Here is a 26,548-nt window from a genome sequence, read left to right on the forward strand (position 1 = left end):
TACCCCCTACGGAGCACTGGAGCTACCCGCTAAATTGCCCTTTTCAGCAGTGACCATCCACTAGCGGCCAGTGGAGCTTTATGCACGAGCTAAGCAAGCAGCACATGCTCTGTACATCATCTGGATGTATTTCCGCGCCAGGCGCTGGTGGGCGGGTACAACCTCCGGGTCCAAGCTCCGGCCGCGAGGCCCTTGTTTGGGAGCCAACGGAGGCAATGACCAGTCGATCTGATCTTGTGAGCTTCGTCACACTTCGTCTTTTCTTCCTCTCCTCCATAGCCACGGAGCTTGTCTTATCTTGATCGCTCCGAGTGCTGTGCCTCGATAGCAAACTTTGCTCGATTCCAACTCAGCACCCAGCAGAGCCATGAGCTAATCTCCAGCTCTCCTCCCAGCGCATTATCCAGACTCTCTCCCCCGATCTTCAGAGGGTCGCGTCGTGGCCATCCATCATGCCTGATCATGGCACCGGCCAGAAGTTCACCACCGCCACCACCATAGTAGCAGGTGTCGCGTCTATAGTAGCAACGCTGCTATCGGTGATGTAAGCTATCCGTGCTCTTCTCCTGGCCGCGCAGCTTGCTGACCAGCCTCGACAGCTCAATATGGCTCCAAGCAAAAAACTATCGCAAGCCGCTGCTACAGCGCTATGTCGTCCGCATTCTACTCATGGTGCCCATATACTCGATCGCGTCGTGGACAAGCATGGTCTCATTAAAAGCCGCCGCCTTCGTGGACCCGATCCGAGACATCTACGAGGCCTTTACCATCTACACCTTTTTCCAGCTTCTTATCAACTACATGGGCGGAGAGCGAGCGGTCATCATCATCACCCACGGTCGGGCCCCAGTCCATCATCTGTGGCCCATGAACCATTTCCTGCCCAAGGTGGATATCTCAGACCCGTATACCTTCTTAGCCATCAAGCGGGGCATCCTTCAGTATGCATGGCTCAAGCCCATCCTGGCTGTCGCAGCCATCATCATGAAGGCTACAGGTACCTATCAGGAGGGATACATTGGAGCTAAATCTGGCTATTTTTGGAGCGGTATCATCTACAACATCAGTGTCACAGTCAGCCTGTACTCTCTGGGACTGTTTTGGGTTTGCATGCACCGAGACCTGGTACCGTTTCGGCCGGTCCCCAAGTTCTTGTGTATCAAGCTTATCATCTTTGCTTCCTATTGGCAGGGATTTTTCCTGTCGATTCTAGTCTGGCTCAATGTCATCCCCGACGACGTTCAGGGCTACACCCGCGACAACCTTGCTGCAGCTATCCAGGACGCTCTTATCTGCGTGGAAATGCCCATTTTCGCCGTCGCCCATTGGTATGCCTTTTCTTGGCATGATTTTGCCGACAACCGCATCCAATCGGCTCGTATGCCACTCAATTATGCCTTCCGTGACGCATTCGGAGTCAAAGATCTCATTGAAGATTCCAAGGAGACATTTAGGGGAGACAACTACGGTTACCGATTCTTCGACTCTGGAGATAGGATCATGGCTCATGAAGACTCCAGGTCAAGATTTGCTAGATTACAAGAAGGGATGCGGTACGAACGCGGAGGTAAAGGGAAATATTGGATTCCCAAACCGGGAGAAGTGAATGCGACGTCGCCGTTACTGGGCAATGGAAATGGATCGTCCAGTTCCACTCGCCCTGATCAGTTGAATGAGAATGTACATGGCACATTTGAGGAGCCCGAAATTGATGCCGATGACGAGCATCTGTATGACAACGCCCGGCAGCTAGAATATGGGGACTGGAATGTAAGTTGTCAGCCCGTTTCCGAACTGTTCATGTTCCCGTGCTTACACTGCGTGAATAGTACCCAGTCGTTACTGCGAGTGAGCCGCTCAGGGAACGCTATGCTTCCTGGGCAAGCAACTCAGAAACCAGACTCTACTCTTCCCCATCTCACGCCCCTACGCCATCACGTAACAACTCAGCCAGTTCATTGCACCAGCAACACCAGCACACCGAATCAGAGCAACCGCCTCCAGTGGTTGTTATCAAGAAGAAGAAGAAGTCAAAGAAGACTGTGCAGCACACAGAACCGAGCCCATCTGATGTAAAATCTCATCAGGAAGACCAGAGCAGCGCTAGAGCAACACCGAGCTACGACGGCAACCAGAGTCCCGCCATAGAAGAGCACCAGCCGTGGGCCTCTACCGAACATGAAGACGTACACGACCAAACGCCCAGTTATCAAGTTCCGGACTCTGATGAATTCCGCAACGTTTGGGATGGCGATAAATAAGCGCTTTTGGTTTTGTTTTGTTGCTATGGAAAAGAAAGAAAAAATAACTGCTAGAAGAGTTTCAAATCTATGTGTCTACCCTGGGCCAGACAGGCATAGCGAGGCGTTCTTTGGGTGTCGGGAATTAGGGAGGGGTGAAATACCAGATTTGTTTTCTTCTTGATGTATGCGGATATGTACTCATTATATACCAGCCGCTATTCGTTCAACTATCACTATTCAGCTTGCTCTTTTTTTTTCCCTCTCTACTTCTTCTACCAGTTGCATGCTTTGCTCAATCATATGGACGAAAGAGGCATATGTTGAAGCGTGTAGCTCCCAATTTTTCAATATACTACTGCTACTTATATACTATATCCATTTTATACTCCTTCTCTTCTTTATTCTGTATTTACAACATCAAGACCTAGCTCGCCTTGGACATGTCAATCAATATCTTCCTCGCATTCGCCGCGCTCGCACTCCCAGGACTCGGCGGTGTCGGACCAGTCGTCCAGTTCGTAGGCGAGCTACCAAGCACAAAATCAAGAGTTCCTCCATTGGCAAAGATGTCGTACCAGCTCACCCAGCTCTTATTCCACGTCTTACCATTAACCTTGAGCGACTGAACATAGTACACATCTTCACTCCCGCCAGTAGTAGTAATCTTGAGCGTTTTGCCACCGCCCAAGGAAATAGTCAGGTCAGTGAACCAGGGAGATCCGATGAGAAAGGTAGTCTGTCCCGTCATGGGATACAAGCCGATCATATTCCATAATAACCACGACTCCATGGCTCCAGCGTCGCTGTTTCCGGGTAGGCCGCCCGGCGTGGGCTTGTAGTACGATTTGGCAATGAAGCGGCTTCGTTTGACGGCGAGATCTTGTCTGTTGACGAAATTGTACAGATAAGGAGTAGCGAAACTGGGTTCGTTTCCAGGGTTGAAGATTGTGCTGCCGAACGCGCTGTTGCCAGAGTAGACGCCAGGTTGGAAGGTCATCTCGAGGCGCTGCACGAAGGTATCTGCTCCGCCAGAGTACTGGACAATGGTATCTAAATCGTGGTGAGCGTTGAAAGAATATTCCCACGGGAGAGCCTGGTAGTAATAATCTGCCCAATAGCAGCCACCGCAGGAGATGGGATTTTGAGAGATGAAACCGCTTGTGTTTCTGGGGCCAAGGAAACCCGAGAATCCAAGAGCAGTCATGTTAGTGTTCCAGTGATTGCGCCAATTGTGTGATCTGTTATAGTATTTTTGGAAGTCATTCTGAAGTCCAAGGCCGTTGGCAACGGTAGCCAACATAAAGTCATTGACCGAACTGCAAGAGAGGTTAGAACACGCAGCTTGAATGCTATAAGCGGATCGACTTACTATTCAACAGCTCTGCTAACAGACCGTCCAAACGACGGAGTGATGTAGCCATATTTCAACCAATCTGGCAGAGCACTTCTACCTTCCTTGGTCGAGCCTGTAGGATCTCGTGGATCATTATTGTTTGCTGGAACGACTTCAGCATTCTTCACCATGGAAGCATAGGCGCCTTCCCAGTCGACTTTGCCACGAACACCCTTGACAAACGCATCGGCAAAGACGTTGTCGCTGTTTGAGCCTCCTTGGACGGCGCCATTCCAGAATGAAGAGCGAGCATCCGAGACATAGCCCTCATGACGGTAAATGTCCACCATGGATCTGAGAAGCTCTTCATGGTATGCAGGCTGAAGGATGTGGAGGAGAGAGGTTGTGCATCGATGCTGTTGAGACGGTTAATCACAGTCCGTTTTCAAAATAGATGTGCAGCTTACAGTGTCCCAAAAGGTGAAGATATCATCGTAGTAAGGCTCACCAGACGTCCAGAGAGGATTTTCTCCTGTCTTGTTTGTCGGGAGCAGATGCATGAAATACAGGGCTGAGTAAAGCTGATTCAGCTTAGTGACGTTAGTCTCGGTTGTTGTCACCTTTTGTAAGACTTGAGAGTTCCAGGCATCTCGAGTTCCTTGGCGAACAGTCGCGAGACTGGTCCCCTGAGGAATCTCGGCTTTCACGTTGGCACAGGCTTGCGTCTCGGAGACGAAAGAAACTCCAACCCTAGAGACGACAGATTGCTGCTGGAATGTGAAGAGGGCACCGAGCCTTGCCGTTTGGGAGCTGTAGCTTGTCTTGTTGGAAAATTCAGCCAAGGTCGATGAGTTTAGGCTCGTTCCGATGAAAGTTTTGTATGAAGCTGGAGCATCGAAATAACCACAAAAGTAGACCGTCCACGGGCCAGCTCTATTCCATCCCTGTATTCAGTTCAGCATGATGCTCAGGTTTCCAAAAGGAAAGTATCTTGGCTCACATTGTTATAAGTTCCGTTACCAGTATAATAATAATATCCGGGCTTGGTGTCTTGCCGGACATTAATGCTGCCTCCTAAGAAATGCTGCTCCAGCCCTTGGCCGCGGTAGGACGACAAAACATGAGACACGTCAACAAGCACATTGAGATCCTTGCCAACGCTAGGGAATGTGTACTGAAACAAGCCGGCCTTGTTGGTAGCCGCCATTTCCAAGACAGTTCCAGAGCCAAGACTTGCTTTGTAGTAGCCAATCTCGGTAAAATCAGGCGCGGCACGAGTGTCATTGATGGCGTCGCTCAGAGGGTTTGCAACAGTTCCAACAACGGGCATCTGAGAAACGACGCCGTATTTTGGTGCGCCTCCGGTGCCGCTCTCATGGAGCATCGTGAAGCCCGTGAAGTTGCCATTGGAAAGATAGCCAGAGTAAGCATCAGTGCCCGAGTACAGATCAGGACCGAGCTTGACCATGCCCAGTGGTCGAGAAACACCGGGAAAAGTGTTTCCGCCATTGATAGTCCCCGTCTGTACAGAGTGAGATTAGTTCAGTTGGACATGAGTTGTGAGTTCGATCATTCACTTACACTGGTTAATACATAGCCAGCCAAGTCAGCAGAACGAATCGCAGCTGAATTGACCAGCGATGGGATCAAAGGCAATAATAATAACGAAGAATACATTGCGACTACAAATATAGACAGTCCAATAGAACTACACAACATGCTCGCAACGACGATCCTCTGCACCCGTCCATCCTGCTAGACTTATATGCAACCCTCGGGCCATGGATCTTACCCCCCCTACATAGACAAAGTGCCCAAGGGCGGAAAGCGGAAAGCAACACGGCGATGCATGCTCCGCACGAGAAGCTGCAATGGCATGGTTGCAACAGGCATCCCGAACACACACACACAGTCACGTTCTTGTAGGATCATCATAAGTGGGCAGCGACTGAGAGACAACGTGGGATGTGCATGCCATGTGAATGGTCCAGAGGGGCAGCTTTGTGCTGGAATAGGCAAAACGCTAGTGGACAAGGCCGGAGATCTGTGAGGAGAAAGGCATTCAAGTGCCGATGTGGCACAACATCAATATCATTTAAATCATTAAATCTTGAGATAATCGGGAAAAACATGCAGATGCGCGTTTTTACACAGGCAAGGGGGATGTCAAGTCGGGAGAAATGGTGCCGAGTCTTGAGAAGTGTGTCTGTCTCGGAGCATCTAAGACTTGGCAATGGGTCGTACGAAGTATTCGAAATTAGATTTGGCGCCGCTTCGGCCGTCCAGGGAGCCGTTCAAGCGACAAAAGGGCATCAAAAGAGCACGCGCCCAGGATGAAGTCGGTAGGTGAGTGTACAAACATGTCGCATGACTTGGGAGGGCTTAATGGGTGGCATCACGAACTGGATTGGCACTGCATAGGGTAGGATTCTCATCTAGAGGCACTATTTTGTTCTCGTGGCGCAGGACCAGAACAAGTTAGGCCCAGGAACGCCGTGTGAGTGCAGTTCCGGCTTTGCAGCGAGTCGAGTCTTGGGGAAGCTGTGAATCCTGATTTGCCCGCTTCGTCTGTTCTTGTTGGCCTCTCTGTGACGCATGATAGTCTTTAACAGAAGCGGGGTGTATTCTCGGTGTTTGGATTTGGAACAAGCAGCATCAGACGAAAAGACAGACATCGAGCACCGATTAAAACTCACAAACACGGAGATACTTCGTGATTGGCCTGGCTCTCTTCACATGCACACACAGGCCAAAAAGGCACAAAAATGTGGGGGTTTGCTCAGCCAGTTGTCGTTCTTCATTTGCTTGAGACAGAGTCCAAAGATCGAATCGTCCAGATCGGAGAATTTCAGCCAATCTTGTCGCGTTTTCGGATTAACGTAGTGCCGGTAGCCTAACCTTAGTGCCTTGCACAAAAAAGCGGGCGCTCATAAAATATCCGCACACAATGACAATATCATCTCGCACCATCAGCACTCCCAAATGCTGAGGCTCTGCACGCTCATATTGCGGATATGTAGGCGCGTATTTGCCCTCTAGTCCCTCTTTTTTCTGCATACCGCTTGCCACCAAAAACCAGGCGGTCTGAATATTTTGTCGATAACGCGGGCAGAATCCATTAGGCCCACGTCTGAACCGTACTGCTGCTGTATTCCGCCTTTTCTGCCACCAGCCAGACGGAATCATCGTCCAAGCTGCCTCGTCACTGAGAGCTTGGATTCAAAGCCAACGGGCGGAATCGAGTCGCCAGGCCCTTGTGCGCAACACTCCGCGAGCCGGGCGCCCCCAATCGAGGCCCGTCGTGCGCAATCGCAATGGGTCGAAAGCCGAATCCCCTCATCCTCGAGTATTTCGTCCGCGGGCCGAAGCTCAACGACAACAGCAACCGCTATCCGCATACGTGCAAGCAGTGCGGCGAGAACTTCCCCAAGGGCCGCATCGACAGCCTGACGACGCACATCACCAAGAAATGCCCAGCCATCTCCGACTCGGACCGCATGCGAGCCTGCCTCGAGCTCCACGGCATCACCACCGCCAGAGCTGCCATCGACCGTCCTCAGGGCGGAGCCCAGGTCAATGGCCAGCCCACCGCTCAGCTCGCGCTGCCTCAGGGATGGAGTGCCCTCGAGACCCTCGCCGAGGCATCGCGCCAGGTCGATCTGAACGAAAACAACCGCGGCCAGAAGGCGTCCGACACCCCTAATCCTGCTGCTGCTAATGGCGGCGGCTTTGTGCCAGATCGTCTGGAGCTGCAGGAGCAATTCACATTGGAGAACCCTCCCGCTACCTACGATAGCCGTCCGCAGACAAGCACAAGCCTTAAGAAAGGCTTACAGCAGTCCCCTTCTCGCTCGACGCCGGGTGTGGGGGCTGACCTGGCAGCTTTTGCGGGCAACGCTGTCGTGCAGGTGCCGTCACCGACTCCTGAGCTCTCGCCAGAAGAACGTCTTCAGGCTCTCCTCCCCGCTAGCGAAACATCACCAGATCCGTCCAACATCTCTGTCGCCGTTGCTGCCACAGCCCGCTTGAATCCGTCCTTTCTCGACCCCCAGCTTGTCACCACCGACATTCCACCGCCGACCTCGTCGCCTCCAACCGTAGAGACGCAGCCACCTATCGATCCAGTGCCAACCTCCTTGCCCACCACTTTACCCACCTCCCTACCAACCACTCTCGCCGATACGAACGTTTCCCAGCCGTGGGGCGAAATGACATACTTGGCCACTACTACCCCTATTCCCTTGCTCACGGAGAATTCCCCAGCACTGCCTCTAATGAGCCGCGGTGGTGTTCGAATGGACACGAGCGATGGGCTCATCAATGGCAGAGCACGCCACGCACGGTCGAGATTTACTCCCGCCAGACGCAAGGAGGTTCAAGAAGTCCGCAAGATAGGCGCTTGTATTCGATGCCGGATCCTGAGGAAAAATTGTGGCAAAGGAACGCCCTGCGATACATGCCGTAAGGTTCTGGCACCCCGTGTCTGGAGGACCGGCTGTGTCCGCACTCGTCTACATGAACAACTCGACCTATATGCTGCTGGCGTTCAGGTCGTCCTATCTCAAAACCGTATCAACCTCATCAAAGATCAGCTCAAGCTCACCAACGACGGAAGCTTGATTGAAGTATCCCACTTTCCAGAGGCAGGCAAAAAGATTGTCTTTGGAGCCCTAGTATATCCACTGGAGCCAAACGAAACACAGGCGGAGGCTCGTGGAGACAAGACCCCGTTTCACCAGGTCATCATGATTGACCAGGATTCGGAGGATATCCCGGCCAAGGCCGAGTCGTACATGCGAGATGTGCTGACCACGTTTATTGAGCGCGAGCCGTCAAAATTTATGAAAGTGACGCTCGAAGCTGCATGCAACCAGCTTTCAAAAGGAGAAGACGACCTTCTAAGGAAGGCCTTGGAGCTATGGGGTCTCGTCGAGAGTATCGACCGTGAACGGCAGTGGACGATCCTAGAGAAGCCAAGTACCGAGGGGGAAGAGCCAAGATGGATAAAAGAGGCACAAAATGAGAACGACGCAGACATTTACACCATGATTTGCATGCAGCTCAACGCCGCTGCGGAACGAAAGGCTAACAGCACCTCCAAAAGCTTGCTGAACCACATGGACAGGCTGCTCACTGATAGCAAGACAAAGGTCGGATTCAAGATTTATCTTACCGCCATCATCTTCCTCAACTGTGTGGAAAAGTCCACTTGGGCATTCAAGGCTTGGGAGCAGGACCATCTCCGCCCAGGCTGGCCCCTTGAGCGAGACCCAAGCGTCTTCACTCAGCAGGGCGGCAGTTTAGCTGGACTGCTGAAAATGCTCTTGTCTATTCGCAAGGCGTTGCCCCAAACCCTGAGGGGTCTGGATGGGAAATTGACAGTTCAAGACAAAGACCCGGAAATCACGGAATACTTTCAGACTCTTGATCTTGATTGTAAGCCTCCTCTCCAAATCACTCAAATTTTGTACTTCCATATGCTAACCATGCTACAGTCGACACCATTGAAGCCCGCCAAAAGGCCTCACAATTCTCCCCTGCAGACTCCCGTTCCCTCGAGCTGGCGTTTTGCTCCCACCTTTTACTTCCCAACCTCCCAGCCTAAAGACTTACGAGACATGAGACTACGACCTTGCGCAAACTTTTTTTCTTTTACTATTACTTTCATCACTCTAATTACCAAACAACCTGTGATTCTTCGATTTAGATGACTAAACTGACTTTGCCTCATTGGCGCAAAGAGGATTTCTTTTACTACTTTTTTGAGAGAGAAAAAAACAAGGGAGAGGCGCGCTTTTAGACTGGTGGGCAGGAGGGGAAAAAAAGTACAAAAGCACACACTTAGACGAAACGCATTCACGATACGGAGGTAACATATATCTCAAGGAGGCAAAAACCTTCCTCTCTTACTTTTTCATTTGTTCACCCTCCGAAACAAAAATTTTCGCATGACTCGGCGTTTGTTTCTGGTCTTCTCCCGCGGTTTTATATCGGGCTCTCATTTCACAAAAGCGAGGCACACACAAAAAAAAGCATGATAGATTGGCCTGCTCGGGTTACCTTTTTTCCCCCTTTGTATGGGTGGGGAGATTTATTTCTTCTTTTCCCTTTGTGTATTTATTTATTCAAAATTACATAGAGCGATGGCGCAATGGCGTTCTAAGACGCCCACGCGCGCTGATTGATTTATCGAAACCATTTGAGGGCGGTTAGCCAAAAAGCAACTTCAGTGGCCGAATTCACATCAATAAGAGAACAAGGTGACACTTTATACTCTTTCTCCTTCATATGCGTGAAATTTCCAACTCATCATTAATACTTGACATCTCTATAATGCCCCCTATAAACTTATTATGCATCTACCTATCCATGAACCCCAACCTTCTAGGTAGGCGACATGCTTCCACTATCCACCCGCGAAACGCCCTGCCCCGAGCGCTTCGGCTTCCTAAAGCAAGCGAATTCGTTCTTGCTTGCCTCCCTGAGCTTCTTGAGCACGTTGCGCATCTCAGGAAGCTCATTCTGCAGCCGTGCGCGCGCGTCATTGTCCGTACGGCTGTCCAGCTCCTGGTAAATCTGGCTCTGCAGCTCCGAAGCCTTGTCGGTAGTGTAATGACTCAACGTCTGAGCAATAAACTCAACGTCGAGCGTAGCCTGGATAAGAGCACTGAGAGAATAGCGAGCGCGTTTGCGGAACGCATCCAGCAGCTGCAAAGACGTCTGCTCAAGCAAAAACGAAAGAACCTGAGGCGTAAGTGAGGCAGCCGTCGTAGAAACCTGGGAGTGGACGAGCACAAGAGTCAGGAGCGTCTCGTATACATATGGCTTCGCTGTCTGAGGCCGTTCGCCTTGGGCTGGTGCCCAATCATGGTCCGCGAGGCCAGAGTGGATGATTTCACGCAGCTTCTCGGTAGCTTGTTTAGTATAGGACTGGAAGAGGCGAGCGTCGATTTGACCGAGCACGTCCTTGATAGTTTTGGACTCATCCGTGAGCTTGACCGAAAATGCATTTTCAAACTGCGAGTTCAGGTTGGGGACTACTTGAGACCGTAGGGCCTGTAGATTGCTCAGGGTAAGGAGCATTCGGACGTTCTGGTGCCAATGTTAGTTTGGAGATGAAATGGGGGAATAAAAAAGAAAAGGGATAAAAAGGGGGGTTCAAGACTTACTCGGTCTCCGGCATCAAGTGTACTCTTGCCCACTGATGATGCAGCAACGCTGGAGATGACCCCATCCTGACCAATAGACCATTCGTCTTCCGTCTTCTTGACTGATCGCTCTGCATTCTCCACCATGCCGCTTAGAGCCTTGTACAAGGTGGTTACATACTGACTCCGAACCATCTGGAGCAGCTTAGCCGGCGGCGGCAAGACAATGTCACCAGCACCCGGCTTCGACATGGCCTCGGAGATGTAGAGAATCTTCTGCATGCCGGTGAGAAGAGCACCCTCGAATGCGGCAAAGCTGGCAGGCATCCGCGTAACATCTCCAGACTCGGCAGACGGTAGCCAATCTTCTATGAACTTGATGTTCTCGGCGTCCCTGTTCCACGCAGCGCACAGAGCTGTCACGCATCGCTCTCTGGAGACACCAGTCAAGGCCTTGAGCTGCTCAAGAACTTGACCATTACCCGACCGAATGGGATCAATGGTGGCAAGGTCAGAGGCGCCTGAACCGACCAGTGCCAGCATCCTGCAGAGATAGTACACTCCACTGATGGAATTCGACCAAGGAGGCCAAAACGCCAGCTTTTCCCACGGCTCGCCCTTCTTTGGCGACGATGGCGGCGGGTTATTCGGATCAAAGTTGAATCGAGGATCGCGTGTGGAGGTTGGGCTCAGGGAATGGCCAAAACCGCCAGCTGAAGCCGGTGAGTTGGGTGAGACAGGGAGCGGCGAGAAGACCACACTAAGATCTTCAGGGGGCAATCCGGCGAAGAAATCATGTACGTGTCCACGCAGCAGATCCACTAGTTCCACGATGCCCTTCTCAAGATCCGTAACATTTTTTTGTGTCAATTGGTGGTGTCCCTGAGATTCGTCATTGTAGCCTGTAGGTAGCGTCCTTTGTATTCTGCCTTCAATGAAGCCCTGTGCGGTCTGCCAAAATTCGAGCAGGTCTCCAAGAATGCCTTGAGGAGAGATAAGGCCGGTCAGGAAAGCAAGCATCTTCTCCCACAACTCAATGACGTCCGCAGAATCGCTCGATGTTGGTTTGCTGTCGATGCTCTGTCGGCCCAATGTACGCAGATGAGTGGCCACAACCTTATTCGAAGGCTTCTCGCTACCCGCCAGCCTTCGGCGAAGCACCTCAATTTCTGCCTTTGTGTGCTCGGCTGTTGATTGAATCTTGGTTTTAAGGTACTCGTATCGACTCATTAGCCACACCCATATCGGATTATCATCGACGCCAAGTTCCAGCAGCAGGGAAATCATGTCCATGTGCTGGTCTGGACCTCGGCCGACATGGCTTTCGGATTTTGACAGTGTGTGTAAGGTAGATAATCTCTTCCATGCGTCCCGTTTGAAGCCTTGGATTTGGCGATCAACGTCATACCACACCCGGGCCGCAACCATGATCTGGTAGAGCTGGTCATCTTCTGGCATTTGGCGGTCAATGTACTTTGATGCTTCGCGCGCATCGTCGGCAAATTTCCTGGCGCGGTTGTATGCCTCGACCAAGGTCTCGTAGTCTTTCCTCTTGATGCAGTCGGATATTATGGTGCTCAGCTCCAGTGGATCTTTAAACTGTTGTACGTATCTCTGAAAGGATCTCAAGTGTTCCTCCTTTTCTCGACCTCCTAGAGCTGGTCCCCACACATCTTCGGCTTTGGCAGAAACGTCCAGCAGGGGAACTTTGATGCCCAAAACACCATATTCGCTTTCTTTAATCAGAGCGTTCTTCTTTCGAGAGTCGGACGACAAAGCCAAGGGGTTGTTCAGACCAGCTCTGCTGCCAGAACGCAAGCTCGTTCGACTGGAATGGCGACCATGGATGGAAGATCTGCCAGTATTGGCCTCGGTTCCACGGTACTTCATTTCTTTATAGACATTGTCTATCGTTGCCTTTGCCTTGACGAATCTTTCAAAGTTGCTCTCCACGAGAACCTTGAGGGAGGCTGACTTTTGATCGATTGACTGCGAAAGCGTATCCAAGCCCTCGAGCAACGTGCGCGTGTCAGCGTGCTGGTGTATCTGTGACAAGAACAGGGTCGGCGAAAAAGTAGTCGAGGACAGCATGAATCGGTTGCCTATCAAGATGCGATCAGCCCCTGCTGAGGTAGACTCGGGGTAGTAGACTCACGAAGTCGCACGTCATCCTGTGCCGGGAGGCCAATTTCTCTCAGCGAACGGACGACACTATCTGTGGTGCCTAGGGGGTCTGGTTCATCCTTTAAAACGTGGTTGTTGGCAGCTCCCTTTCCCACCGCGGCCTTGCCATCGCCCGCGGCCGCCTCGAGGGCCTGATATCGCGACTTTTGCCGGCTGTGCTTCTTCGTGTCGGCTTCGTCCCCGGAGGAGTCGTCATCTTTCTCTGCAGGCCATTCGGAAGGGTACGAGGTGGGGAGCTGGTAGAATTCGAGGATTGTTCGCTCGTAATCGGACATGTTGTTGGCTTCGACGCAATCGCGGGGGGGATGAAGCTCGCGAGCTTAGCTTGGAGACGGTATCAAGGATGGCAGAACAAGCCCATGCATGCGGCAGCAGGATATTCAGATTGCTGGGGTTTCGTCTTGAGGGAATGAGGATATGTTTTTGCCGAGGAGTATAGTGATTATTGCTTTGCTCGCAGCAATATCAGCTCCAGGATGCGAGCACGCAGCCGCTACTAAGGTAAGATGGGATGCAAGATCATGTATAGCGCCCAAGTTTAGCAGTTACAGTAGTCGAGGTACCGCTACCCCGTACTGCAAGAGACGCCAGCTGTAAAACAAGCCACAGCTTCAGCCACCCCAGCCAGCCTATGCTCAACCGTCGGGTCTCATCAGCCACAGGTGACAGAGACCACCAGCCACACCCGCTGCCAGTTCCAGTTCCGTTTCCATTCCCAGCTGCAATCCACCAGCCTCAACTCTCATTTTATCTGATTCCTTAGTCATGCGGAATTGGCATTGGCATTGGGCTTAGCGTGCGCAAAAATAAAAAATCCAATCAAAATCTGCAACACTTCGGGGGAGGCCGAGGCAAGAAAAAGCTCAACCAATTAGGCGTAGCTCGGAGCCTGCAGCCGCAAACCGACCGGCTCCGAGGCGCCTGACCGAAGCGGCAGAGCGGAAGAAGCGTCGAAATGAGGGAAATTCCACAGGCGCGCCACAGGTCGTGTGGCTGGTGCGCTCCACTCAGCTCGCGATTGAGCCACTCGCAGCGCAGCAACCAAGGCTGAAGCGTGCATATCGCCGGCTTTCAGTGTCGCCCATGCCGGGCCCGAGCCAAAAAACTTTCAGATGGCCATGTTTATTCCGGACCTCTTTTATTCCCCTTAGATACCCTTTTTTCTTCACTTTCTCCCCTTCTTTCTTCCTCCCTTGATAACCCGCTACTCTTCTATATATTCTCGAGAGTATATACGTCACTCATCGTCACAATGCTGGCCATTCGCTCTCTCTCCAACCCTGCCAGGCACTGCCTGCGAGCAGCTCCCCGCGCTGCCGCCACCTGGTCCGTTTCGGTATGAAGCAACGGCGCAACGGAAGAGACTCGATGGGACTTATGGGCTAACGTACCGTCCAGAACAAGCGATTCTACTCCCAGGAGCGTGTTGCCAAGTATGAGGGAACCAAGGACTCCAACGTACGTCTTTTCGACACCTAATATGCGCATTTCCCCCCAACCCGCGGCTCTTTGGACGACTTGCTGCGTCTCACCTATGTCACCAAAAATTCGAGGGTGGGGGGATAAAATTCACTCAAGGCGCAGAGCTTGGAACTGGTGCAGCTGTCCCGAACAAGATGCTTACAATGTGAATAGGGCAACTTCCTCGTCAGCTTGATCGAGGGTGACGGTATCGGTCCCGAGATTGCCCAGTCCGTCAAGGACATCTTCTCCGCTGCCAAGGTACGACACGATGCCACGGGATGGAATGATCCCACAAGAGAAACAACACCAACAATGGCTAACAATGAGACATAGACCCCAATTGCTTGGGAGCCCATCGATGTCACCCCCATCATCAAGGACGGCAGGACCGCCATCCCCGACGCCGCCATTGAGAACATCAACAAGAACAAGATTGCCCTCAAGGGTCCTCTGGCTGTACGTATAGAATTACACTGAGACCCATTCAGAACGCAATGGATAGATTGTGCTGACACGCTTGACAGACCCCCGTTGGCAAGGGCCACGTTTCCCTCAACCTGACTCTGCGACGAACTTTCAACCTGTTCGCCAACCTGCGACCTTGCCGATCCGTCGCCGGCTTCAAGACCCCCTACGACGGTGTCGACACTGTCCTGATCCGAGAGAACACCGAGGGCGAGTACTCTGGCATTGAGCACGTTGTCGTCGACGGTGTTGTCCAGAGCATCAAGCTCATCACCGAGGAGGCTTCCGAGCGTGTCCTGCGATTCGCCTTCCAGCACGCCGAGTCCATTGGCCGCACCAAGGTCCGTGTCGTGCACAAGGCCACCATCATGAAGATGTCCGACGGTCTCTTCGTCAACGTTGCCGAGCGTGTCGCCAAGGACTTCCCCAACATCGAGTTCGACGCCGAGCTGCTCGACAACACCTGCCTCAAGATGGTCACTGACCCCACTCCCTACAACGACAAGGTCCTGGTCATGCCCAACCTGTACGGTGACATTCTGTCCGACATGTGCGCCGGTCTCATCGGTGGTCTCGGCCTGACTCCCTCCGGCAACATCGGTGACGAGTGCTCCATCTTCGAGGCCGTCCACGGTTCCGCCCCCGACATTGCTGGCAAGGGCCTTGCCAACCCCACTGCCCTGCTGCTCAGCTCCATCATGATGCTGCGCCACATGCGCCTCAACGACCACGCCAACAAGATCGAGAAGGCCATCTTCGACACCCTGGCTGAGGGCAAGGCTCTGACTGGTGATCTTGGTGGCAAGGCCAAGACCCACGAGTACGCCGCTGCCATCATTGGCAAGCTGTAAAGAACGAAAACAAGCGTTTTTTCATCACTTTTTGATACCTTTGTCACCTCTACCGCTGCCTTTTGCACACCACTGCAAAACTACGCAAAAATCATCAACCACACAACCCACCATTCCGCAAACTCATAAACAACTCACCCACGTAACTGGGGGCTGCTCCCATATGAACGTATAATCGAACGCCCCCAGTTTACTCGCGCCATACACCATCTTGTTCACTCTTAAAAAATATGTCACTAGGAGAGGATTTCATTTCATCACGGTTTTCCAAAAGTGTATTGAGATATAGCAAGCATTCAGTACCTTGAGGACCCAAAAAAGGGAGGGAGAGAGAGACAGGGCAGAAGCGGTTTAGAATATGTATGCATGTACAACTTACTAGAACGTATGTCGTTGCGTCGGTATTTAGGCTTCACTGCTTGAATATCCGTCCACGGCATGGCAAAATTACCAAAAACAAGTTTAAAAAATCAAGATCCCATGAGTTCGTGTCTTTTTTTGGCGTGTGATTCTGTACGCACTACGGAGTACTCGGTCAGTAGCTTCGTTTTCCATGCGGCAAGGATATCGCCGTCGGTATCAAGTCAGTCACACGAGCAGTAAAACCGTCATACCCTCACGTACGACATCCGACCTACGTACAAGAAAACACACAAACATTGGCCCACTGCAGTCAAAGAAGAAGAACTAGCGTCGCATAATTATTAATTTGTACTCACCTTTGCAACTTGCAGATATGACGTAGCTCGGGGTCTCCCAACATCAAACAGAAGAAATATCGTCCAACGTACCTATACAAAGAAAACACGCCTATGAAGTCATGGTAAGGGTGTGCCACCGCATCAATAAGATCCGCCGGCCCATCCCATCGGTGCGGTAATAATGGGGGTGTGTATGTGCCGAATTGGGCCATGGGATCAATTAATTATGCGCGAGAGAAGCAGGGAGGCTATGGGTGACATACAAGACATCTGCCATGGTACTAGGTATGATATCAAGTGTACACCGGATTGGGACTAAGAGGTAAGGTGATAGAGTAGCCCGAGAGGGTGAACTAGGTAGATTGTATCGCAATTTGGTATTTAAGATGAGAATTGAAGATGCGTATGTTCTTATCCAAACTGTGAACTATGGTAAGAAAGAACAGAGATGGCTGATATAATACAAATACATGATTGATAGCAGATTTGATACAAAAAGAAGAAACAAACCAGCTGATATCCCATCTGCAAAGAGTGCCGGCTAGAAACGGGAGAGAGAAAAGGTGCCCAAATGCCGCGCTCGTACAATAAAAAAACAAGAGTGGTGTCGTAAATCGTGACGTCTCAGATCCCATTGTTCCCGCCCAATCCAGCCCAATCCGTATGTGTCCATTTCCGTATCGTACGCCCAGTAGATGACAAAAAAAAAATATGTGCCCAAGATCCAACTCCGACCCAATGCAGGAAAGAAAAAGCAAAGAAAAAGCGTAACTGATTGCTGTGTGTGACAGGATTCGTTTCCCAAGTGGCTGAGCAAAGCCAAGTACACGCACTCACACGCATTTTGTCTCACCATGGCCGCATTCCAACCGATCGAAAGCGGCCATGCATAACCAAAACCATGAACAAGACCCTTCCCTCTAGCTGAATAAAGACAAACCAAACAGACTGCCGGATCCTCCGCCCAGCACAGCGCAAGCTTCCCTCTCGTCATCGTCCCATCGTTTGTGGAGGGAGCCGGGGCTGTAAGTCGATCCGCGACGATTAGGCCGACTGGGGTAAAAGATATGGATGCGGTAGCTCTCGCTGAATCTCGCCCACTTCCAGTCGCGCGGAGAACGGCAAGATCCGAGCTGGTGGATGGCTCGGATGACGATGCTGTGTGAATCGTCCGCACAAGGCTGGATCGTGATGTCATAGTCCATCAGGCACAAGCCACACGATCCCGGAGCCTCACGACATGGGACGAGGCCATCGCCTCCGGCTGCGGGCTTCTTGAGCAGCTCGGGGATGGACTGGCGAAAGGGCGATGAGGCGGGAAACAGAGAAGTGTGCTCGCACAGCTTGATGTCGCGCGCGCCGGTGCACTTGCGGAACTCGGCCACATCTCCATCAGCCACTGTCAGAGCGTAGGTGCGCTGTAAGAATAGCTCGTCGTCCATAATCTTGGCCGAAGTCGAGCACCGTATCGTCATCAGCTCTCGACGTTCGCTTTGCTCGGTGCACAGGTTGGCCAGTGGGATGCCGTATTCGGGGCCGTATAGGTGGCTGTTCATGGCTAGTCTGGCATGGGTGTAGCTGAGCGAAAAGGGGTTGCCGGTTGGAGAGAATCGATCTCGGCTCATACACTTGAGTCGTTTCCCATCAACGCCCAACTCGGGCCCAGAGTGAGGTCCGGTTGTCTCGCTGAAAGGATGAAGCCTGTTGCAAACGTGGCAATAGAACGTCCCCTTGCCCAAGGGGTCCTTTTCGATAATGGGGAGGAAACGCTTCTTTAGATATGGCGGCAGCGACTTGTAGGTCTGTGGAAACAGAGCATAGGTGCTCCGGCAGGCGAGTTTGAGACTGAGGAGTTCTGCATCATTGAGGTAGTCTCCAATGAGAAGCAGAACATCGGATGGGACGTCGAGAATAGGAGTTCCTTGGGGGGTTTGGGGGGCCTGGGGAGCATCGTCGACGGGTGAAGGAGGTGTAAATGCGCGGAACCAGCCGCCTCTACTCCAGAGAGTGGTGAGGAGCTGATCCATGTTGAAGCTGGTCAGGTATGTTGGGTACTGATATCGCCACGAGGCTGTGGGGCTCTCAATGTTTGGTGTTTGTGAGTGTGTTTGATGAAGCTATAAGATTGTAGTCGGGCTTCGATCGAGCAGCGATAGTGACCAACAGTGAGACTCGAATCCTGTGATGAAGGAATCAAGGATGGGCAGATTGGAAAATGAGGAGAAAAACAACACGATGGAAGAGATGATGGCACAAACTACTAGTGAAAGCTAAAGGAGCGGGCATCCGGCAAGCTTAAAAACAGCGAGGCAAAGCCACATCAGACTCGAGCAGTCCGGGGCGAAGCTCCAGCGATGGGTATTGCCCAAACAGGAACCCGGCATCGATAGTGGGGGGGTGCAGCTGGGGGGTGCTGGCACAGGTACCGAGACCCCTGTAACCTGGCAGCTTTAGTGGGATTCTGCCTGTGCTGTGGATATCGACATCTACCTACAGGTATCCATGATGCATCAAATGATGTGGCTTTGGAATACCTATGCTTAGACAAGCGGTATAATGCAGTTGAGAATATTTATATGCATTTTGTATATGATGTTTAAAAGATCAACCGAATTAATGGGAGGATAGATTGATGACACAATTCAGCATTAGTTTAAAACGTTAGGCGCAAAAGGTGGCAATCGGCAATGGCAATGATGATGACCCAGAGCCTTGGAATCAAGACAAGGTCTCGGATTATCGCGTGCTGCAGTTCCATCCATTTCCCGCCATACGGAGTAGAGGCTGAGACTTTTAGCAGCCACAGGGTCTCTATTCAGGGAGAGACGACGGGACAGTCATTGTAGCATCACCAGCAAATCTATCCCGTCTTACCTACCACGAATACTATACATTGACCACTAATCCACGCAAGTCGATGCCATCCATGGTCTGCTGCTGCTGCTTTGTACAGTACAAGCACTAATCATGCAAATACCACCGGACCTTGTAGATGCAGCAGCCCTTGTCCGGAGCCACGACGGACGGGATTCGGGCGCGTAACGCGCGCGCTGCGTAGAGGTACAAGGTGGCGGGTGTCTCTGTTTGTCATCCATGGCCAGGTATAATGAAGCCATGCATCACGCCGGAATGTGATTCCATGCTGGCCTCAGCTCCAAATAGAATTGAACATGGAACCCTTGGCTCAGCTCTTATCTGCCCGGAGCGTTTGTTGATCTCTTATCAACCGAGCAGCCACCGGAGAGTTTCAAAGGTTCCAAGGTTGTTTAATGCAATGTACAGGCACGTGTGGGCTTGCATATATTGGTAACTTCACTGGCCAGACTTGTGAACGCAAGATCCCAGCTATCAATATTGACATTGAACAATCAACTTTGACGGATTGATGCTGTGTGCCCAATAATGATCAGCCTCTCCCTAAGGTGACCACTAACAGCCACAGTGATGCAGTCATGTGCGCTGCTCTAATCTATCAACCTTCCACTAACCAGCCTAAGCCCCTCACCAACTTGGAATCGTCAAGCCAATAATATCATCCTCCTCCCGCCATCAGCCACCAAATCTCTTGCGTATTGCCGCATTCAGCAGGGTCACCACGCAGCAAATGTCTCTGATCAAAATCAACCCGGTCTGGGGTAATTCATAGAGCAATGGATGGCTCGCATGTCGCCGCCAATTTCGCCCGGATCCGGGCCCTGGAGCTGTTCTAATTGAAGCGACGGCGTCAAGCAACTGTCATGGTCTCGGCCCAGCGCCACGGCATATCCTTGTCTATCAGCTATTCAGCTTTGCGGCTCCTCGCCCAGATTTCCAAGTTTTTTCAGCTTCTGTGCCGCGTCCATGGTCTGGAAGTCTCGCCTGCCGTGGGGCCACCAAGCACTACAGGCAATATAGCGCACAATGTCTCACCTTGACGCAAAAATAGAAGCTTCTGAGGGGCAAAAGAAGACGAGCAGAGGCATGGGAGCTCCACTGCTACATGTATTCTCCATACTAGCCTTGCTGCCCCAGGTTTGGGGGAGCACAGGAATGATCTAGCCTTTAGCCATGTCCGTCAACCTGGAAGACAATGAATGCAAAGGGGGAGGGTTTCGGAGCTCCGTTCCAAAAATACATGCCCACGCGGGACAGCTCTTCACGGCCGGTTGGGCAATTAATCCGCTATCAACTTCATCTAGACGAGTTCTTTGAGACAGCTATAATCGATGACCGCACAATCTCCTCTCGCTGTCCTTGTAAGCAGAGATCAACACGGCTATCGCGGGTGCCGGCGATCGACAACGGCGCCAGCTCTAGCGTCGTGCTCAATGACTGCACCAAAGCTACTGATTGACCGCATGTGTATGCAAGGACTACAGTATATTGAAACGATCATCACAGGGAAGGCCACAACGACATCAACAGGGATGATTTCAATCTCATGAACCAGCTCGTGTCACAGCCAAACAAGCCACAGCCTGATTCCGTCGACACGGCACTCTGGCGTCATGCCACCACCCTCGATCAGTCAATGCGGGACAGGAGAAGCAAGCCACAATCACAGCTTCGCCGTGGGGTTGGAAACGTCTGATTTGCCAGCCTCCCGACACTCTGGCTACTCATCCCGCCTTTATGAAACAATATAATGCAGCAAGGCTTCCGTGTTACCGCTGCTGTACGACGGAGTCCCTCTCTTACAAATCTAGCTCTGTTCTGCAGGCGAGTTCCGGTGCCCTTGGATTCTTCTCTGGCAGGCTAAGCCGTCACTTTATCCCACCTGCGCCTACGTTGATGCTGTCGCCAATAGATTAGAAGGAACATGACCAAACACCCCATTTCTCATAGCCCTATACCAGGTACACGCGTCACATCTCTATTCTAGTCGAGCTGCATGAATATCAAGGTTTCAACAGCAAACAATGTGTGTGGACCGTAGCGACAATGGTATAAGATGGCCGGTTGAGCTTCTCGGCATTGAACTCGAAGCAGGTACCCAAGCAAAACCGTACTACAGGCCTGTACATGCTACACCTACGGAGTACACTGTCAGAAACAAGGCATCGTGCATATCCGTACGCTGCGCCATTGGATTATACGTAAGCATACATGAGCACACATTATGAAAACACGGGAGCATGCCGGCGCAGGCTATACGACTCCGCCTCCACCCATCCATCACCGGCACATCAGGCCTTATTGTTTATCGACGGTGTCCAGCCGCCCCCTTCCATCAGGCACCAACCGATTCTCCACCTACGGATTGATACGGAGCGATTTGGATCCGACGATCGAAGCACTGCCCTGGATCGGCCGATGCTACGATCCTAAGCAGCTTTTGGGACGTTTTCAAGTATCCAAGCCTCCAAAGAACCTAGGTTATCGTTTCCGCCAACGCCTTTATGCTGGTTATACACGTAGTATATTTGACTACGGCTCTGTCGAGCCGGTATCGTGAAGATAGATGCCTTAGCCAAGTGTCTGTAACCAGCACTGCCTGAACAGTATATGAAATAACATCATGTCGGGTCAGTACATCCTTCTACTGTTCTGTGTAAATGTAGCCTCCAGTTCTATTCTCTCTTTTAATAAAATATGTGTGTGGAGGAACTTGAGAAACATATCAGTACTTTTTGGCTTAGTTGGCGTCCAAATCTAACTAGATTTACAAAGCGCTCACAAAGGATTATGATCCATGCGATAGCCTTTATCAGTAGGTTATACTGAAGGCCAATATCACTTCCACCAATACTGTACATAAAACAAACAAACAAACAAACAAACAAACATTTGCCAAATAGGCGCATTTCTGTCAGCTTATCTATATTGACCTGTAATGGCATAGTGCATACTTGTTCCATCAGTGGTTCTTATTGCAGTACCATGAACATCTATGAATAGTACTTCAATTTCCCAAGGCACTAGATAATTTTCTAGTCCTTGATAACAACCATACAAGAATAAACCAACAGCAACCCTAGAAAGCCCAAAAATCGCCCTAGGTCATAGAATCCAGCCGAAAGAGTGCCCAATAGCCATGCCAGACTGTCTAACAGCCATACGAGAAAATCAATGAGAAGTGCCAGAAGATAGCTACAAGTTCCCAACAAAAATCGCCCAAGGGTATAAAAAGCGGGCGAAAGAGTGTCCAATAGCCATGGTAGACTGTCTAACAGCCATACAAGAAAATGAAAAAGATGCGCCAGAAGATAGCTACAAGTTCCCAACAAAGAAAGCATTAGCGCGGCAACAATAACCAATACAGTGCACGCCATGAGTATCATCGTTTTGTCGGGCCCAAGCTGCTCGTCAGCTTTCTCCTTCGGGTCGACAAAGTCTGTCGACGGTTTCCAGCCCTCGTTGTGAAATAGCGAGGGATGGGCTGTCTTCTTTATATCAGATTCATCTTTCACCTCTTGATCACCGCATGGCTTAGTCCGTTCGATGGGGCCGGTTAGTATTTTCCTGCTCTCGGTATCAAATAGCGAGGAATGGGTTGCTTTGCTAATCCTAACTTTCTTTTGAATCTCGTTATAATTGAACCGCTGATTCCGGTGTGGAGATTGTGTTGATGCTTTCCGCTTCGCACTGTCAAATGATGAAGAACGGACTGTCTTCTTGACATCAGGTCCATCTTTATCTCCATCGTTTTTGCACGGCTGGTTCAGGTGAGAAAAGGGTGTTGGAATTCTCCAACTCTCGTCACCAAATAGTGAGAAAACCCCCATTGATTCTAGGCCACACCCAGTTCCTCCGATTAGGGTCATGTGCTCGTTAAAAGACTTATACATCGCTATATTGAGTTCGTGCTCTTGTATTACCGGGAGTGCTGTGAATATTACGTTAGTTATATGAATATTAGATGTAAGGGATGGCGGAATTAACCATGTGCAAGCATGTCCTCTGATCCCCGGCATGCTTCTTCAAAAAATGGTGCAATGGTTTGTATCGACTTGAGGCCCCATTTTTGGGCCAGCCTCATCCACTTTAAAAACATCCAAAACCTAGAACATGACTGCCGTTGATACCCGTCTAAAAGGCAGGCAAGTTTGTTACGGCGAATCGATTCATATTCCGGGGATTCCCAATCTAAATCCACACATCTGGTCCAGATCTGGAGCATGGTATTGGATATTGCCATGTCTTCATCAAAAGTCGCCTTTGTCCCACCTACCACGCACGATTAGCATCTCCAGTAAAGATATAGATGAAGAAGTGTAATCGTACCCAGTCTTCCATAAATTTCGTCAAAATTAAAACCCATGCCGTCCTTCCCTGTCCTCGCCCCTTCCAAGAACCGCGCTCCAGCAATGTTCTTAAGCTGGAAGTGATTAAGGTCGCGATCCTCACTTGGCCAAAAGATTACTTTGGGGTTAATCTCCCTTCCTTCACGTAACATAAACTGAGACAAGCCTTCAATGTACTTTATCTGCTTAGGTACGTTCTTTCCCGTTAAATTTTTCCCTACCTCGCACGGTTCTGTTAAATACCATTCCATCAAGTCCAGGAAGATGTCTTTCCGATTGAAAATGATCCTCGAGCCATGGAACGCGTGATCAATTAGGAGGCCATTGATGGTTCGGACATGGCGAGTAGGTATTTTGAAGATTGTAAAGCAGAAACTGTCATTTATATCCAAGCGGTGGTTCCGTCCAGATCTTGGCGCTAGCCTCCCGTTGACTATTTCCATGTAGCTATTTATTGCTTTTCGGATAGGGAGATCTTCCAGAATAGATTCAATTCCGCTCTTGCCATAGAGAGAGTCAATCCACAGCTGCCTCTGGAATTGCCGCCACTCCTTAATGGCCGGATCCGCATCCTCAAGGGGCTCAGGCAGATAGGCAGACCGTAGGACTATTATAAGCCTCGGAGAAATCGGTGCAAATCTGTGAAAGCAAGGACCCATACTGGTATGCTTGCCTGTACTAACATCAAAATAAGCAACAGTCCGCCCCTCACGCACGTTATAGCAATTGTCTGTAAGAACAAACTCTTCATCATGGTTTGCTGGTGTGCAGATAGCCATGTACAAATCGCAGATGTGGTCAATGAACGAATCGGCAATAGGGAAGTAAATGCTCTCGCAAATGTGCCGTTTCCAACATCCCTTTGTGTCAATGTCCAAATCTATAATCGTCTCCAAGCTCTGAAACCAGACATCAATCGGTTTGGTGAAGCCGTGCTTTGTCATGTAGTGTTGTAAAAGCTCCTTGTCGCCATCATCATAATCCTGCATGCTGTCTACGTTGTACTTTCGGTGGTATTGCTCTCCACGATCGGCGAGTAAGAAAACGAACTTTCGCAATACATCTTTCTCCGTTCTCTTCAGCCATATGGCCGGCTTTCCATCTTGATGGGCCTTGATAATTTTGCGATAGATGCAGCTCGCCTTGTTCTCAAAGACGGCGAACTTTTTCTCAAGATGACCATGGTCTTGCAACGGTTTTGTCGGATTCACATACATATTTTCCAAGCCACAAGTGCGCCTTACCGAACTTTCATCAAAGGAAAATTCATGATCAGATAGGCAAAGGCTGTTCACCGCTTGGTCTCCAGGGTACATCTTCTTCTTGGGGTCGCGCTTCTTGGGTTTCCCCTCTTTGGACTTTCCGGGGGGTGCATATTTGTGAGAGAAGTTTCTCAGTAGGAACTGAGGAATGAAATGTTGATACTCTGGCTTGTGAGCTTCCATGCTTGGCCTGACTGGAGATTCAGCCCATGTATCGACAGAAGTTATGAGATTGGAATTGATATTGAACCCCCGCTTCTGATGTTGGGCTGAAAGCATGAGCGATCGTGAACATTGCTGATTGGTTGTCGGTCCATACTTCTTCCGTAGTACTTACGGTTGCATTTGTGGCCTTGCTTGGTTGGCTGCCGGCTGCCTTTCCAAAGCCCAGTGTTCCCTGTCTCATTAAGCGAGTGACGAGGCTGTGGTTGGTTGATGCCCGATGGGAGGCCTCGACAAACCGAATTTTCCTATCTGCGGTACAGATACAATAATCGAGCATCAAGTACCACTGATAGGTGTTGGGGTAGGAAGAGGAGAAGCACACCTCCAGCAGCGGTGTACTGGCACCGCCACGAGCATAGCCTCTACCAACACATGTCTGCTCAGTTACTATTAGGTCTACAATGTGACCAAGATACTTTGACGCCAAAGCAGAACCAATGCCAAACACATCATAGGCGTACAAGTAAGTTCATCCGTACATGTTGCGCTCACCAGCGGTAGAGATAGCCTCGTGATGCCGCCGACTTCGGCCGCTTCAGATATCAGCCCAAGCCCGAGTCCACGAAACCACTGTAGCTTTGACTTACACCAAGTCTGAATCAACCTCTATCAGCAAAACAGCACTCGCGTATATATCTTCCTTGTCCCTTGCCGATTTCTCCATTGGGAATGTGTTACCACCTACGGCATCAAAGTTGGCACAATACTTGGTACCCAGTGGGAACAAGTGCAAGAACTCGATGCCACTGCCAAGGTCAAGGATTCTATCTGCGTCGAATAGGAGGGTATATCGCCTGCTTCATCCTGCTTGAAATCCTGACAAAAGCTGCGACACGATTAAATCAAGCCTCCAAGTGGGCTGATGTGACGGCACTGCCTAGAATCCTTCTCTACAATGCATCCTGGGGGTTTCAACTTTATTTGCCATCTGTGCCCGTTCGGTGACTAACCTAGCCTCCCTCTTTTACCATCTCATTTCGTGCCAAGTGTGATCGTCACAAGTGATTTCTAAACCTCTCATGTCTTAATCAGACCTCAGTTATCTCAATTATTCTTCTTTTCGTAGTAAATGATGTAGCAGCGTGGGGGCAGCACACAAACCATAACATACCCTACACTATTCAAACACAAAATAATCACCCTTTTTTCCCTTACATGGCTTCCCGCGGACAAGTTCTCACTCATGACAAACACTTTTATCCTTCTTCTTCGAGAATATGCATGCAAGATATCAGCTCTTTGTGTGATTCAATGCGGCCCGTAAGAGAGGCCAAAGCATCACCGCTAATATCTCATCTCCAGCGCCTTGACTGCCAATCAAACATATCCTCTAAAACGCATGTAGGGTCGAGTTGCCAGGGATCTCCCTGCAATATTTTTCAATACAAGTTCCGAGAGAAGATAATACATTGTACTACTTTTACGAGCAAGACATCCTTCAACACACGA

At 50.6% G+C, this 26,548-nt stretch overlaps 8 protein-coding genes across 8 annotated transcripts; 4 read left to right on the plus strand and 4 right to left on the minus strand.

The window, feature by feature from the left end:
• Positions 1–247: 247 nt before the first annotated feature.
• On the plus strand, positions 248–2,686 carry V8C40DRAFT_255932 (organic solute transporter Ostalpha-domain-containing protein). The gene is made up of 3 exons (XM_083218164.1): positions 248–544; positions 600–1,770; positions 1,830–2,686. Exons 1-3 carry the CDS (start codon positions 453–455, stop codon positions 2,259–2,261), a joined length of 1,695 nt encoding a protein of 564 aa, XP_083068657.1. The 5' UTR covers positions 248–452; the 3' UTR covers positions 2,262–2,686.
• V8C40DRAFT_277521 (GH92 family glycosyl hydrolase) lies at positions 2,668–5,253 on the minus strand (the record flags this gene model as incomplete). The annotated part of the gene is made up of 5 exons (XM_083220971.1): positions 2,668–3,559; positions 3,613–3,992; positions 4,044–4,520; positions 4,577–5,098; positions 5,158–5,253. The coding sequence occupies 5 exons, from the start codon at positions 5,251–5,253 to the stop codon at positions 2,668–2,670; spliced, it is 2,367 nt and encodes a 788-aa protein (XP_083068658.1).
• A 1,455-nt stretch (positions 5,254–6,708) lies between these two features.
• On the plus strand, positions 6,709–9,830 carry V8C40DRAFT_255935 (uncharacterized protein). Its single transcript, XM_083218165.1, has 2 exons — positions 6,709–9,012; positions 9,072–9,830. The coding sequence occupies exons 1-2, from the start codon at positions 6,891–6,893 to the stop codon at positions 9,179–9,181; spliced, it is 2,232 nt and encodes a 743-aa protein (XP_083068659.1). The 5' UTR covers positions 6,709–6,890; the 3' UTR covers positions 9,182–9,830.
• Positions 9,693–13,443, minus strand: V8C40DRAFT_255937 (exocyst subunit SEC5). Its single transcript, XM_083218166.1, has 3 exons — positions 12,880–13,443; positions 10,746–12,826; positions 9,693–10,668 (listed from the first exon to the last, which is right to left on the minus strand). Exons 1-3 carry the CDS (start codon positions 13,181–13,183, stop codon positions 9,961–9,963), a joined length of 3,093 nt encoding a protein of 1,030 aa, XP_083068660.1. The 5' UTR covers positions 13,184–13,443; the 3' UTR covers positions 9,693–9,960.
• A 584-nt stretch (positions 13,444–14,027) lies between these two features.
• On the plus strand, positions 14,028–16,158 carry V8C40DRAFT_255939 (isocitrate dehydrogenase (NAD(+)) IDH2). The gene is made up of 5 exons (XM_083218167.1): positions 14,028–14,244; positions 14,307–14,366; positions 14,544–14,630; positions 14,706–14,828; positions 14,897–16,158. Exons 1-5 carry the CDS (start codon positions 14,161–14,163, stop codon positions 15,686–15,688), a joined length of 1,146 nt encoding a protein of 381 aa, XP_083068661.1. The 5' UTR covers positions 14,028–14,160; the 3' UTR covers positions 15,689–16,158.
• A 572-nt stretch (positions 16,159–16,730) lies between these two features.
• On the minus strand, positions 16,731–18,647 carry V8C40DRAFT_255941 (uncharacterized protein). The gene has a single exon (XM_083218168.1). The coding sequence runs from the start codon at positions 18,414–18,416 to the stop codon at positions 17,310–17,312; it is 1,107 nt and encodes a 368-aa protein (XP_083068662.1). The 5' UTR covers positions 18,417–18,647; the 3' UTR covers positions 16,731–17,309.
• Positions 18,648–20,440: 1,793 nt separating this feature from the next.
• Positions 20,441–20,873, plus strand: V8C40DRAFT_255947 (uncharacterized protein). Its single transcript, XM_083218169.1, has one exon. It carries the CDS (start codon positions 20,459–20,461, stop codon positions 20,720–20,722), a length of 264 nt encoding a protein of 87 aa, XP_083068663.1. The 5' UTR covers positions 20,441–20,458; the 3' UTR covers positions 20,723–20,873.
• A 1,336-nt stretch (positions 20,874–22,209) lies between these two features.
• Positions 22,210–25,117, minus strand: V8C40DRAFT_113106 (DUF4238 domain-containing protein). The gene is made up of 3 exons (XM_083210819.1): positions 23,593–25,117; positions 23,251–23,535; positions 22,210–23,194 (listed from the first exon to the last, which is right to left on the minus strand). Exons 1-3 carry the CDS (start codon positions 25,055–25,057, stop codon positions 22,299–22,301), a joined length of 2,646 nt encoding a protein of 881 aa, XP_083068664.1. The 5' UTR covers positions 25,058–25,117; the 3' UTR covers positions 22,210–22,298.
• Between the last annotated feature and the right edge of the window lie 1,431 nt (positions 25,118–26,548).

The sequence above is a fragment of the Trichoderma camerunense genome (genome assembly GCF_050948025.1).
Source record: "Trichoderma camerunense strain CBS 138272 chromosome Unknown V8C40scaffold_21, whole genome shotgun sequence".
Classification (NCBI taxonomy): domain Eukaryota; kingdom Fungi; phylum Ascomycota; class Sordariomycetes; order Hypocreales; family Hypocreaceae; genus Trichoderma; species Trichoderma camerunense.